We start from the raw sequence: 16010 nt of genomic DNA on the forward strand, positions 1-16010 counted from the left end.
AAACACGCAGTGTGGGATAAACAGGGAAGTGGACTAGTCTCTGAAGATTGAGAAGCTACAGTATAAACTCCTTTAGTGAGGGTACCTGGAGCTACTTATATTAGACAAAGCTTAAGATCTTTGTTTGAGTTTAGAACTTCACAGTCAGCAAAGCCAATGCCATCACAGGGTTGGTATCTTCAAATTCCTTGGCATTGCCATACCTGAGGATCTGTCCTTGGACCAGCTTGTAAATGCTATTACAGAGCAGGTGTAACAGCACCTCCACTTTCTTACAAGTTTGTGTAGATTCGGCATGTCATGTGAAACATTGACCAACATCTATAGATGCACAGCAGAGAGAATCCTGATGGTTCGTTTTACAACCGGGTACGGAAACACCAATGCCCAGGAAGGAAAAAGTGGTGGATAACTGCCCAGTCCCTCACAGGCAAAGCCCTGCACAGTACTCAGCACATGAACTAGATTCAGGAACAGTTACTTCCCCCAACCTGTCAGGCTGATCAACACCGTAACCCATGAACCCACCTGACCACCACTACTTCATTATTTCTTGTCAGTCATCTTATGTAGAGATACTCCTGTACAAACGGTTTATTTAAGCTAATCTTATGTAGTTATACTTATTGTGTTATTTACATTTATGTTATAGAATCAAAGAAAACCTACAGCAGAATACAGGCCCTTCGGCCCACAATGGTGTGCCGAACATGTGTGTGTGATATATATGATTTTATGATATATATGTACAATGTCTGAAATACATCTTATGGAAATGTTTGTTTGATGAACTTCAATAAAAAAGTAAATTACAAAAAAAAAGAAATTACTTAGGGTTATCCATAGCCCTCTATTTTTCTAAGCTTCATGTACCTACCAGAAGTCTCTGAAAAGACCCTATCGGATCCGCCTCCACTACGGTCGCTGGCAGCCCATTCCACGCACTTACCACTCTGCGTAAAAAACCTACCCCTGGCATCTCCTCTGTACCTACTTCCAAGCACCTTAAAACTGTGCCCTCTCGTGTCAGCCCTGGGGAAAAGACTCTGACTATCCACATGATCAATGCCTCTCATCATCTTGTGAGGTCACCTCCCATCCTCCGTCGCTCCAAGGAGAAAAGGCCAAGTTGCGCCGCATCGGATCTGGAGTAACGATCGTTTCTTTCTTGCTTACACCTGGGTGCTGATGAATGACAATCAACAATCTTGAATACTGAATAGTTTATTACTATTCGCAGGTGATGTGAATAAGTTTACCCCTCTCGCACAGTCCGATGTATTACATATGCAACGTGCCAATGTTTTTCAAAATATTTGGGAAAATTCTTCAGTCTCCAAAAATATTGCTTAGCCGCTCCGTAATAAACCGTTTCTCCCGAACCCCACACCTCCACCGCCCACAAGTATAGCGCCTAGAGTCTGGTTGTTTTTTTTTTATATTGCTCCATCTAGATCAGTAAGAATCTACTACAGCTATTTAACTTTGTCATCTACATTGATATAATATTTATTAAATACGGAGTTATGAACAAAATCACGATAACCCGTCGGGAATTGAATCCCGTCGCCCGCCTAGTAAGCCAAGGACACTATCCACGAGCATGAAGGCTGACAAAAAGTATGATTCACTGATTTATATTGATGGTGTATATTTTATTGTTAATTTCTGGATAGGGACGGGGAAAAGAGGAAAGAGATGAGTATTCCCAGCATTTACCATTTTTATATCGGATTCCATTCTTTTTAACGCCATTCACGTGTCGGATGCCAAAATCTCAAAACAGACACTCGATTCTTCGAACCATCACATTAAGAGATTACAAAACGATTTAAAGATATCCAATCTTCGGGTGTGGTGTGACCCGACCTAGAGTGGGGGGAACACTTAGTCAATCGCCTTCGCTGGTCTGTAATAGGGAGCAACCTAAACTGTGACAAACAAGGGAATATCCGCAAATGCTGGAAATCCAAGCAACACAGAGGTGTGACTATCGGTGGTCCAGAGGTAGTACTTCAATTCTACCAGCGAACCACTGTTCAAACTGTTCTGAAGAGGCTAGAAATGTGTGCATTGGTGGTTCAGTGGTAGAATTCTCGCCTGCCACGCGGGAGGCCCGGGTTCGATTCCCGGCCAATGCAACCGTTACTTTTTCCACAACCGTGTACAACAAAAGAGAGATAACTTTGTTTTTATGCAACTGTTTAACAAGTGTTCCTGTTTCTACAGATTCTACAGAGGCTAACTCTTTCTGCTTCAGCCCGACCATCCAGCAAAGAAGGCTATTGTACTTTTCAAGGCGACTTTGAGAACATCTTTGACACTGGAGATTCTGTAGGTGCTGGAAATTCAGATTTGCAGGAACTCAGCAGTTCAGGTAGCATCTCCAGAGAGGACCAGGCTCAAGATTCGAGCTGAGAATCGAGATCAGGACTTACGAAGTTTAATGCACCATAATAAAGTGCATTTACCGCCACCTACTGATTTGCAGTGTGAAGCAAATCAAAGAGACTGAAAGTTCTATACTGTAGTGTGCACTAAACATGAGGAAGTCTGCAAATGCTGGAAATCCGGAGCAACACTCACAAGATGCTGCAGGAACTCAGTAAGTCTGTTGCGTTCCTCCAGGACCACCCCCCACAATAACTCAAATAATATCACAAAGTTTAATGCTTTTCAGAAAGTCAAATACGCACTTATCAGAATCAGTTAAAATACATATTAAATTTGATAATGATGCCCTAACAAACTTTGTATGATAAACTTTCATCCGGACTGGAAAGGAAGGTGAAAAAGGAGGGGGGAACAGGTAGAAGTACAGGCTGGCCGGTGATAGGGGAAGCCAAATGAGGGGGTGAGGAGGCAGGGAGGCGAAATGAAAAGCATGGTGGTGATAGGTGGAAAAGATAAAAGCTGAAGAAGGATGACTCTGATAGGACAGTTGTCCATGGGGAAGGGAAGGAGGCGGAGCACCAAATGAGGGCGATAGGCAGTTGAAGAGAAGAGGTAAGAGGGGTGAGGCATTGCCCGAAGTTGGAGGCTGGCCAGACCGGGGCAGTAGAGCAGACCATGGGCCGACGCGTCAGAATGGGAATGTGGGGTGGATTTTAAATCCTTGTTGCAGCGGAGGCCGCTCTGGGAAAAGCGGGCGCGTTTGAATTGTTCTTTCTCTGCCTCCCTTACAAACTCTTAATGTGATGGTTCGAAGAACTGAGTGTCTGTTTCCAGAATTGGTTAAAGAGAAAATAAGCTGAAGTAAACATGGTAAAAGCTGGGAATATTCATCTTTCCTCCCCGCAGCAAATTGTCGATTAAAAATACGTTATCCACATACATAATCAAACTTTAAATTAACTATTTGTGGGCCCTGATGTCACGGGTTAATGTCCCTGCCTTACTAGGCGGGCGAACGGGGTTCAGTTCCCCGACTGGAAGGCGTGATTGTTTTCATTATTCGTATTTAATAATTATTTACAACGATCAATGCAAGAGCTAATTAGCTGTGGCGCATCCTCACTGAGATGGAGAAACTCTTAAACAATGTTTTAAACAATCAGATGCTAGACATCGAGAGGAGGGGGCAGGGCCATCGCGCATTCGCCACGGGAACAGCTGAGCCTTGAGTCACATGAACGACCCGTGTTTGACTGGCTGACAGACGGTGAGTGTCCCGGGAGAAAGGGGATATGGCTCGGGGTGTCGGTGGGAGGGGAGCCTGGTCGTGTTTACTACCCGTTAACCGGATAAATCCGTCTTTATGTAGGCAGTTCTGCCTTCGAACTGAGGTTGCAAACTGACTGAGTAACACCTGCCCTTTGCTAATCTCGCCTTCCTCTCTATTCTCTGAGATGTCTCTGTCTTGCTATCCGGCGGCAAGTTAAGAAAATAGAATCACGGCTTGTAGGAATCTCCGTTCCATCCGTCAAAAGCGGAACAACTCGGTGGCCAAATATTTTAATTCCTATTACCATTCTCGTTACGACCTGGCAGTCCTTGGCCTCTTGTACCAAGGTGAAGGCACCCTCAGGGTGGAGGAGCAACACCTTATATTCCGACCGGGTAGCCTCCAACCTGATGGCATGAACGTTGATTTCTGGAAACTTTTTCTCCCCTCCCCCTCCATTCTTCACTGCTCACCCTCCGATAACTTCCCCCTGGGTCCCCTTCTCCCATGGTCCACCCTCCTCTCCTATCAGATTCCTCCAGCCCTTCACCTTTCCCACCCACTTGGCAAGCCTCCTTACCCACCCCAACCCTTATTCTGGCGCCTTCCCCCTTCCTTCTCAGTCCCGAAGCATTGCTGTTTATGCATTCCCATGGATGCTGCCTGACCTGCTGAGTTCCTCCAGCATTTTGTGTGTGTGTGTGTTTTGGTTGCTTTGTATTCCCAGCGTCTGAAGATTTTGTCATGTTTATGATATGAATCTTGCTGGTTCTTTGATCTGATACACTTCTTCCAGTCGAGGAAGCCGAGTGTCTGAATTTATGAAGTTTTGGAACTTCTGTGGGGGCACAGCCCATTTCAGAGGCTTGAATTTGTTTTCAGTTGACAAGGAATTTTCACCCTCTTTGGCACAGCAATGCTGCTTTAATAATGTCAGAGAGAGTACCCACAACTATCAGCTACCCAATTTTACCAACTCAATTTTCAAAAATTCTCTCTCGTGTTCTCAAGAACTTACCCACCATCCATTCCCAGATTCTGCCTCTTGGGACAATTTATTACCTAATAGCCAATGTGAATTTGGAACGTGCAGTAACTTGGTGTCACCCAGAAGAAACCTCCATGTTCACAGTGAGAAGTGCAAACTCCACACAGACAGCACCCAACATCAGGATAGATTCTTGCTCTCTGCTGCTGTAAGATGGACTCAATAATTTTGGCATCAAGGACAGGCCTTTTGAAGTGCTTCTTCCAAAAGTGCTGATTACCTCACTGACCTTGGATCATAGGCTACGTCCACACTACACTGGATAAATCCATAACCAAAGCTTTTTCTCTTCATTTTTTACCCTTCGTCCACCCTAAAACAGCGTTTTCATCCCCCAAAACCGGAAAATTTCAGAAACACTCTCCAGGGTGTGTAATTTTGAAAACGATGGATTGGTTGGAGCAGTGTGGACGGGGTAACCGGAGAAATCTAAAAATGCTGTCATGACGTGCTGGAACAGATTGTGGCGGCAGCGCACCATTTCATTGTTTTCTTGAACGCAACCTAACAATTTCAGAACAAACGGCAACGAGACTGAAGCCAGAAGAGTTAGAAATGTACTCACCAAATACTTTGACCCATAACTTACTGAATAAATAAGTATTATACTCACTTTGCCCTGTTTTCTGTCCTTGCTCGTATGAAGGTGGTTTACCTATTTATGCAAGTACTTCCCTGACAATAGATGTGTAACAACATAATGTAACATTGTATGGAAATACAGGATAATACTGATGCAGACATGTTTTATACATTTAACAAGGTGCTTTATTAATGCAACAGAGTTAGTCAGTTTTTCAATGTTAATCGTCAGCCGGGTCATGCTGTCCATGAACTCTTTGTTGGTTGCCCCCGTACACTCCAGTATTTTTTTTACTTTTAAGTCCTCCTGCGCGAGAGCCAACAGCTGCCGGCTTTTAAGTTTTTCTAGTCTGTAACTACACAAACATGCACTTTCACGGTGAGATTCAACACCAAGCATGTCTCTTGTTTTTGGTAGATGTGTCCTGCACATGCGCAGTAGGAGGAGATTTGCCCAAATATCCTTTTTTAATGTGGACAGGGATTTTTTAATGCACAGAGTGGACACTTAACATTTTTACACAAAACCAGTAGTTTCAAAATTATCTGGCCTAGCGTGGAAGTGGCCATAGCTATGAGTTGGGTCCTTGAATCAAATTGTCCTGACCCCACTGAAGAGTCTATGTAGAGTTTATTGGGTCTCCTGTAATAAGCCTCTCTCTGCCTTGAGGCCTTGAAATCTCTGCAGAACAAAAGCTTCCTGCTAGCTGGCCCTTGCCGCACAGCACTACAGATCTCAAAACCCTCAGACAAGAGCAATAAAGAAAACAAAAGGCCCTCCCTAAGACCATTTTATACACTTTCAGAGTAACTTTTTTTAAAAGTGTGGTGACATTCAGCAGTGCCTGACTCAGCCTTTGGCCATTTGAGGGAAAAGATATTACAACAGAACATTACAGGCCCTACGGCTGATTATGACATGTCAACATAATAACTTACTCTGAGATCAATGTAACCCTTCCCTCCTACATAATCCTTCATTTTGCTATCCATGTGCCTATCTAAGAGTTTCTTAAATGGCCCTAATGTCTCTGCCACCAGCTCAATGAGGCATTCTGCACACCCACCACTCCCTGTGTGAAGAACTTGAATCTACCCCTATTCTTTCCACCAAGTCCCCATATATTAGCTATTTCTGCCCTGGGAAAAAGTCGGTTCATGCCTGTTATCATCTTGTACACTACTATCAAGTCACCCCTCATTTTCCTTTGCTCCAGGGAGAAATGCCCTAACTCGCTCAACCTTTCTTTCTTTATTAGACCTGCCCTCCAGTCCAGGCAGCATCCTTGTAAATCTCTGTATCCTCTCTAAAGCTTCCACATTTTGATGAGCCGACCAGAACTGAACACAATATTCCAAGTGTGGTCTAACCAGGGTTTTGTAGAGCTACGCATTATGTCATGGCTCTTGAACTCAATCCCTGGACCAGTTAAGGCCAACACACCACATGCGTGACAGCTTTGTGGCATCTGTGGACCTAGATCCAAGATCCCTCCGTACCTCCACACCGCTAAGAATCTGGCTATTAGCATTAAAATTTGACCTTCCAAAGTAAATCACCGCACTTGGTGAGCTCCATCTGCCACTTCTCAGCCCGGTGCTGCATCCTGTTGATGTCACATAGTAACCTACGACAGTCTTCTACGTTATCCACAGCTCATCAACCCTCACACCATCTGTAAACTTACAAACCCACCATTCCGCTTCTTCATCCAAGTTATTTAAAGCAAAATCATGTAGTGCAGGGGTCCCAGAACAGATCCCTATGGAATGTCACTGGTCAACAACTTACAGGTAGAATAGGCTTAATCTAAACCACCCTGTCTTCGATGGACAAGCCAATTTTGTATATACACAGCCAAGTTTCTCCTAAATCTCATGCCTCATGACTTTCTGAGTCCATGCCTTACCAAAATCCATATCCACCACATCCACTGCTGTACCTTCATCAATGTGCATTGTCACATCCTCAAAGAATTCGATCAGGCTCGTAAAGCATGAACTGCCCACCACAAAGCCATGCTAACTACCCGTAATCAGACTGTACTTCTCCAAATGTTCATAAATCCTGTCTCTAAGAATCACCTCCAATAATTTGCCCATCACTGATGTAGGGTTCAGTGGTCTATAATTAGCCCTACTCCCTTTCTTGAACAAAGAATAACATATGCCACCCTCCAGTCTGGTCCTACTGTGACCAGTGAGGATACAAAGATCATTGCCAAAGGTTCAGCCAGCTCTTTCCTCGCTTCTTGTTGTATCCCGTCTAGCCTCAGCGACTTATCTATTTTAATACTTATCAAATGTTCCTGCAAGTCCTCTTTCTTAACGTTGACATGTTCCAGGATATCAGCCTGTTTTACCCTGTCCTCACAAATGTCAAGGTCCCTCTCACAGGAAAATATTGAAGCAAAGTATTCATTAAGGACCTCCCCTACTTTTGGCCATCCATATGTGTAGAAAGCCTTGGGGTTTTCTTCAATCCTACTCGCCAAGGCCTTCACATGGCCCCTTCTAACTGCCCTAAGTCCATTCTTCAGTTTCTTCCTGGCTACCTTGTAGCTCTTTCTCGGCCTGTATAAACCTTGCTTATTGAACCTTAAGTAAGCTTTTTTCTTCCTCTTAACTAGATGTTCCACATCTCTTGTCAGCTATGATTTCTTCTTTCCCTGCCTCAATCTGACAGACCTATCCAAAAACTCCCAACAAGTGCTCCCGAAACAACCTCTGCATTTCTGTTGTGCATTTTCCCAAGTACATCTGTTGCCAGTTTATGCTCCCCAATTCCTATCTAATAGCATCATTATTTCCCCCATCCCAATTAAATAATTTCTCATAATATCTGCTCCTGTCCCTCCCAGGGTTATAGTAAAGATGGGGAGGTGGTGGTTGCTGTCTCTGTCATGTGCTCTTACTGAGAGGACTGGCACCTACCCTGCTTCATTGTCTACTACCAGATCTAATATGGCCTCTTCGCTAGTTGGTCTGTCTACATACTGTTACGTATTCAGGCAACAATAAATATATGAGTTCGGCAAGGGTTTTTTTTATAACAAACAACACGTTTATTAAACACAGAAAACAAACCCCCCAAAAGTAAACAAACACTAACGTAACCGGAAACAGCTGCTGTGCGGCTGCCCAAACAGTTCTTAAAGCGATATTGCAAAAACAGTTCTTTAAAGTGGTATTGCCAAAAGTTCGATATGCTCACAGTCCATTTAAAAGGAGAGACTTTATAAGACGATTTAAATTCACTTAACAGAAATGACATGTAACATGTAAGGCTTATTGAAAAAAATATTTTCAAATGCATTTTTTACATAACACAACGAAGAAACTTATTTTTAATTTCAGTGGGAACGGTGTTGTTGGTCTCCCTTTTTAGCCAGCGCATCAAAGTCTGGATTTAGTTTTGTTGTGGCAATTCTCAGGATGGATCTGAGGTGTTGGTCAGTTAACTTGGATCTGTGGCTGGCTTTGTTGTTTATGACGCTGAACTCCTGTTCACACAAATAGGTCGAGCCGAACAAAGAGTAAAGCGCAAATGTGGAGTAATACGCTGCACCTCAACAAAGGTCAACATATATAGAGTGCGTCATCTATTGGGAAAACGCCAGAATTGCGGGGAAAAAACGTTAACAAGGTTTATTAATATAATTTCATCAAGTTCTGTGGGCCGGATTAAAAAGCTTAACGGGCCGCATATGGCCCGCGGGCCGTAGTTTGCCCATGCCTGACCTAGGGCATGTCCTTTTCTCATTGTTACTATCAGGTGGGAGGTACAGAAGCCTGAAGGCACACACTCAGCGATTCAGGAACAGCTTCTTCCTCTCTGCTATCTGATTCCTAAATGGACATTGAATCTTTGGACACTACCTCACATTTTTTTGATATATAGTATTTCTGTTTTTGCATGTTTTTAATCTATTCAATATACGTAATTGATTAACTTGTTTATTGTTATTTTTATTTTTTTTCTCTGCTAGATAATGTATTGAATTGCTACTATTAAGTTAACAACTTTCATGTCACATGCCAGTGATAATAAACCTGATTCTGATTCTGAATTGAGTGGAAGCAAGTTCTCCTTGACTCTTGAGGGTCTGCCCAAGAAGATTGCAACGACTAAGTTTTTCTCTGTTAATCAAACGTATCAATGTTTTGCCATCTAAACACACTTAAGCCTATGAAAATTCAGCTTCATAACAAGGTTTGGAATTACATTGCCAAGTTACTGTTTCCCAAGTAATGTAGGTGGTGCTTTGTTAACTGTAAAAGTATTTACAAACACTAATTTTTAAAAAAAGTTTCCCTCAGTTTCAGGTATTTTCTGTGTCCTGTTACACAAATCCAATCAAATGAGCACCCGGGCACTTTGGGCCGTTGTGTACAGCATTAGCATAATTTTCATAGCCCCAGCCATCAGCTATCAAGAAAATGATGATATCAATTCTGGTGAGTAGAAGATTGTACATAACTGATACATTGGCTTCATCGCTGTTAAATAATTATACTACAAAACTTGTGATAACAGGACATTCGGAGCTGACTTATTCCAGTTTCATCTTCCACCTGGAACCGACTGGATCTGACTGAGCTGTTCGGTACGGGCCAGGACTGACTGAACCGCTCAGTGCAGGCTGGGAACTAGCGCAGGTCCCCCTTCTTATGTGATACTGACCCACTTAGTGTAGGCCCTTCAATTTCAATCTCACTCCTTTTACTATGCCGCTCAACGGACTGGCTGCAGGTTTCATCTTCTACCTGATATGAAACAAATGAAGCAGCTTGAGTTAATTTTTCAACTCTCCCCGGTACAGGCTCTTGTAGAAAGCTGACTGAGTGTACAGATGATACGCTACAGATGATCATAAATGATGATATTTTAGTTTTCTGTAATAGTGCAAGTGTTCGGTCTGCTTGTTTCTATAAATAGCTTCTACCAACTCACCTCTACAGTTCCCGGTAAGGTAAGAGTAAATGACCAAATTGTGACTATAAGCAGTTACTCTGCTGGATTTGCAGATTGGAAAGGGTTCAGGCATTCCTAATCTTATTTTGCAAATGGTGCTTCCTGCCAGCAGGGAAGAATCACATCAAGTTTAATTGTCATTCAAACCATGCACAAATACAGCCAAATGAGACAGCTTTTCTCTGGGGCCAAGGTGCAAAAAATACACGCACATTCAAAATAACAAGGAACAAAGAACGTAGTCACATAAGAAAACACATTTTTAGTCCAAGAGCCTGAGCAGCAAGTCCTGCAACTTGATAGTTCCCGGCAATCCAGCCTGTAATTCCACTGATCCAACACTGGAGGGCAGCACCAAAGGTAGAGGCCGAACCCAGATGCCACGCTACAACGCAAACCCAAAGACAGCCAAGGCAACACTGCTGCCTCCCCACCAGACAAGGGAAGCAGGCCTGCGGTGATCAATGTCAGACAGGGTCTTGTGATCGCAAAAGACACGTCCAAGACAGTCACTCAGAGTTTCACTGCAAGTCAAAGACACCAGCACCAGTGTCTCTCAAGTAGCAGGCAGTAGCATAATCTCCACCCAGGTCAGCTCTTCTGAACCCAATCTGTCTCCTCCTGTGGCCTGACAGTCCAGCTCAAATCCCCAGGCCCGACAACCCGGCTTGAGTCATTCGACCAGAATGGCCCACCTTGTCGCCTCTGGCCCGGTGGCCTGACATAACTCTCTCAGCCCAATGGGCCGACTTGGCTTCTCTGAACCACCAGCTCTTACGACATCCCAGCCGGCTACTCCAAACAATGAGCAGCTCGCTGATGCGGTGGACTTGCCGTACATGTTGTTATTGGAGTCAAGAATAGCCTTACTATGTATAGAAACATACTTAACAAAGAAGAGAACACCTTTGGTTGGCCTCCAAGAGGCCATTACGTATATATGTGCTACCATCTTACGGAAGTACGAAGTAATACCTTTGATTGTAGAAAGCTTGAAATGAAACCTTGTATTTTCATATAGAAATTGTACTGCTATAGCATTCTATCAGATGTCTAATGAATTGCATTTTTGATTTTTTTTAACAATAACAAATATTTTTAAATCCTTTAATGTTTTTAGGTATATGCTGGACACTGTTGCATCAGATCCATAGAAATGAGTTAATTGTACATAGAAATAAGCATCTATTGATAGGATAAAAGTGGGCTGGGAGTCTCTCACCCACCAAGTTTTGAGCCACTCAGCAGATTGGGTCCACATTCTAGCCCCCAGTTGGTGGAATGCAACTTCAGCGATATTCTGTCTCCAGCCTAGCAGCCATCTCCTTCCTCGTGCTGAGCCACGTCTTCCAGAGTCCATTGGAATAATGTTGAGTTTTATCCATCCAGGTGGAAGATGGTAACAGCTAGTGTGGGATCATGCAAAAGCTAAAGTTTCCAACGTTGTTCAGCGAGTAAATTGTGGACTGACCAACATCTAAACTGACAAGATCCTGTATTGAAAATGAGAGCAAAAGCTTGGGCAATGGCAGGGGTTCCCAACCTGGGCTTCACGGGCTCCTTGGCTAATGGTAGGGTTCTATGGCATTAAAAAGGTTGGGATCCCCTGGTCCATGGGGAAAGAAAAGTAAACAGGAACTAACAGAGTCGCACTTCCAATTAGTTAACACAAGGATAATGAGCCAAGTAGCTGTTGTTTAAAAGGCATTGTAATGCTGATCTATTACACCCTCCCCCTCCCCCCCCCCACTGGAAATCGCCACCTGTGGTCAGTCGGCTCTTGTCTGGAGATGGAGGGTTTTCCAAGTTAGAACTTATGAGAAGCATTTTACAGTGCTGAGCATGTACTCACTAGAGTTTAGAAGAATGAGGGGTTTAATTTTAATTTGGTTGTCCTTCGGATTCGAAGACATGCAGTTTGCAGTTCATCTGCGAGTTGAGTTTGGACTGGGATGAATCGCACATCAGAAACCTGTGCGTGATGGAGTTTTCAATGGAACAGCCATTTCACAGGGACAATCCCTCTCTCTCGGCACAAGAGACCCTGATGCAGTGGCATGGACAACGGGTACAGCTGGAGACCTCTCTTGCTGCAGTGGATGACCAGGACGTCTAACTGTCTCGTCGTGCTCTTAGTGCTCCACAACACCCGCTGGCCTGCCTTCTTGACCGTTGGACCATTAATCGGTCTCCTCCACTCAATCTGCCAGAGCCAGACTTCACACACTGGGACAGGCAGATCCCCTACCTCACTGAGGGTCAAAGACCCATCGGCTACCCTCACCTGGTTTGGCCCGTCTGCTGAGACGGTTTACCGGAATGTGGCCATTGCGCGTGCTACAGCTACTTGGAGCCACAGGTGAGAACTGAGCGCCAGGTGGGGACCAAAGGTGGATGAGCTGCCCTGAAAAAGGGCACAGCAGACCTCTCCACCAGAGGTGCTACCCCTCCCTAGACACCCCATACACCCCAGAATGAGGGGTGATCTCATTTAAACCTATTGCATATTGAAAAGCTAGATAGAGTGTTCTTGGAGATGATGTTTCCTATAGTACGGAGTCTAGGACCAGAGGGGACCTCCTCAGAATATAAGGACATCCCTTTAGAATAGTGATGAGGAGGACTTTCTTTAGCCAGAGGGTGGTGAACCTCTGGAATCTCTTCACAGCTGTGGAGGCCGAGTCTTTGCCTATATTTAAACTTGAGAGTGACAGGTTCTTAATTAGTAAGGACATCAAAAATAATGGAGTGAGGCAGGAAAATGGGGTTAAGATCATAAAAAGTCAGCCATGATGGAATGATAGAGCAGACCAGATGGGCCAATTGGCCTAATTTTGCTCCTATGTCTTATGGTCTTGCGTCTTACCTCATTGATGAGAACATTTGGTTTTTGGTGTTGTGGTCTGAATGGCTTCAGGATTGCTAGCACACTTGCAAGCCCTGAATCAAGACTGTGTCGAAAACTTAGCCAACCTGTGGAGGCGCACACCCAGCTTTGTTTGCTGTGAAAGGCTGTGAGGCAACATTTTAATAATTCTTAAATGTCTCCTAAATTCAGACACATTTAAAATTATCAAAATTGAAATAAACAATTAAAATCTTGAAACAAATAATATTTAAATAACAATTAACTAAAACAACTGCAGTAATAAACATACACAATATTAAATGGAAGATAGGGAACTATTCATAAAGCAGGTTTTAAAACGTCATGCTGGGGTGACGCCAGACTTCTCAAATGGTTCCCTCAAAGTTTTATTTATGAGGCTTGTTCCAGACTAGCTGCATGAGTTGAAACCAAATAAATTTGTTGTACTCAATTTGTCGATTAGTGTTCTGTATCAAAGTGGGTGTATATGAGGCAGTGGATTTGCAGTATCAATGACGGGGTTCACTCAGTCATTACTTTTGTGTCCAAGGTTGCACATCCCATTGATAATCTCCAGCTACCCTGGGTGTTGTCTCAGTACCCCATGTGGCTGCAGCATGGTTGTTGGATGTGCACTCATACTAAATTGGCGTACAGCAGACATTATCGATGACTCACGAGTAGCTGTCCAAGGCTGACTGAAGGGACAGTCTGGGTTGGCTGAGAACACCTGCCTGAGAGATTGTGGTGGGAGGTGAATCAGTGATCCTGTGAAGTGGAGAGCATTAGTACCTTGAACTGCAAGCTAGATGATCTCTTGGGGTATTGAACAGACAATGGGACAAGGACCTGATACTTGAAAAGCACCACTGCTGTATCAACCTTCAGAACTAAGGCTGACCCCAAGTCACAGTGGCTGCCTTTACTGCTGCTTTTAATCTTACATAAGAACCAGGAGCAGGAGTCGGCCATCTGGCCCATCAAGCCTGCTCTGCCATTCAATAAGATCATGGCTGATCTGGCCATGGACTCATCTCCACCTACCTGCCTTTTCACCTACTATGCAAAAATCTATCCAACCTTGTCTTAAATATATCTACTGAGATAGCCTCCACTGCTTCATTGGGCAGAGCATTCCACAAATTCACTACTCTCTTTTAGTGTCACATCTATGAGCAGAATTCTGCTCACGCGGAAGAAGTGCGAGTTGGGGAGAACATTTCTCTGCTCCTGCAGAAGAGAAATTAATCCCTGCATGCATTATCTCTGCTCTTATAACAGAATTATCTAAAAATGCAGAATAAGCTGGGTGTTTTGTTTTATTGGGAGTACAGAGTTTATTAATTATAAAATTATATATTAGAGATCTGATTATTTTTCAGATTCAGATTTACCACAGGTAGATTGAAACATACAGTAAAATGTGTCGTTTGCAATAACAATCAACACACCCAAGGGTGTGCTGGGGGCAGCCCGCAAGTATCACCACGCATTCCAGCGCCACCATTTCATGCCCACAGTGTTCAACACAATAGGACTACACAACACACAAACAGCAACAACAGCAGGACAAAACGAGCCCTTTTCCCACAGCTCCACCCCACTCGCTCACACAGGCCCTCAACCTAGGTCTGGCTGCATTTGGGCCCTTAGAACTTGGCCCCTGACTCTCACACCTGCAGATACTGGGTCTCCAGACTCCAGTCTTTGGCCCAGATTTGCAGAGATCAGGCATCCCACCTCCATTCTCTGGCCTAGGCATGCTCTCTACCCCTGGATGCACTAAGCTCTGGACTTCGACATTTGACTTTGCCCTCCAGACTTCACCGACCCGAGGACTTGCCAATCATGGGATTGAACTCTGGGCCTCAATCCCTGGACCTACCAGTAACAGGTTTGACTCTTGTGCCTCCTGGATTGCTGATCTTTGACCACAGAGCGCCTCAGGCTTTGTCTTCCAGACTCACATGGACCTCCGATCCCAGTGGTCTGGTCAGCCCTCGTGACTCCCACCCGTACAGACCCCCTTGGCAACCTGGGAATCGGTGCCCTTTGCAGAACGCTGACCTTTGACCAAGGAGCATTCTTCTCTGCACTCCAAACACAAGCCCCCGCTCCTGGCTCTTTCATTCACTTTCATCCTTGATCCTGAACCCCAACCCAACCCCTAACTCCCCGCACTGTCCCCCAAACCATCCCAATAAGCCTAAAAAAAACAATAAGCCTGAGCCACAACATCGACAGACATCTGTCCAACAGGGTCTTGTGATCGCAATAAAAATGCCCAAGACAATCATCTGCACAATTTGTTGGGTCAGGCACCGCCTCTGCCCAATGATGGTACACAAGTCCAGGCGATATCACAGCACACAGTCCCGTCGCTGTCAGGCAACTTGCCAATGGATGTTCTTAATATTCAGCAGTGTCCATGTCATCGTAAAAATGACACAAAGGACGAACAATTACTCCTTTGGTTGGACCCGGAGAAGCCGCTGTGAAGTGTGCTATGCTATCTTTCACTTAAAGGACTTGTGATTCTTTACAAGGGCTCTGAATACTGACTGACTGTGGTTAAGACTGCTGTCAATATGAATTATAGCTGATATAGTAAAGGAAACAGAGGTAGAAGATAGAGCCATGTTCCTAGTATAGTTCAAAGCTAACTTATCTCCAGTAGGTCTTAGCTTTTGTTAGCACATATCATTGGCTGTCAAATTTCCTACAGTAGAACCTCATTTGGAATATTGAGTACTGCTGGAGTTTAGAAGAATGCATGGGTTTTCATTGAAACCTATCGAATATTGAAAAGCGTAGGTAAAGTAGATATTGAGAGGATGTTTTCAATAGTAGGAGAGTCTCAGAATGCAAGGAT

General features: G+C 44.1%; 1 protein-coding gene and 1 non-coding gene across 5 annotated transcripts in view; both read left to right on the forward strand.

Moving 5' to 3' along the window:
- Nucleotides 1–2070: 2070 nt before the first annotated feature.
- Nucleotides 2071–2141, forward strand: trnag-gcc (transfer RNA glycine (anticodon GCC)). Its single transcript has one exon. It is a non-coding gene; the product is annotated as a tRNA-Gly (tRNA).
- Nucleotides 2142–2950: 809 nt separating this feature from the next.
- Nucleotides 2951–16010, forward strand: part of tmem144b (transmembrane protein 144b) — a 62301-nt gene continuing 49241 nt past the window's right edge. For 3 of the 4 annotated variants that reach the window (XM_059964933.1, XM_059964937.1, XM_059964936.1), the window contains exons 1-3: nucleotides 2951–3006; nucleotides 3558–3661; nucleotides 9615–9752. In XM_059964933.1, coding sequence (XP_059820916.1) covers nucleotides 9656–9752 — 97 coding nt within the window. In that variant the 5' untranslated portion in view covers nucleotides 2951–3006; nucleotides 3558–3661; nucleotides 9615–9655. The remainder of the gene's footprint in view (nucleotides 3007–3557; nucleotides 3662–9614; nucleotides 9753–16010) is intronic. The other variant, XM_059964935.1, reaches the window with a different exon arrangement.

This window comes from Hypanus sabinus, chromosome 3 (genome assembly GCF_030144855.1).
Source record: "Hypanus sabinus isolate sHypSab1 chromosome 3, sHypSab1.hap1, whole genome shotgun sequence".
Taxonomy (NCBI): Eukaryota; Metazoa; Chordata; class Chondrichthyes; order Myliobatiformes; family Dasyatidae; genus Hypanus; species Hypanus sabinus.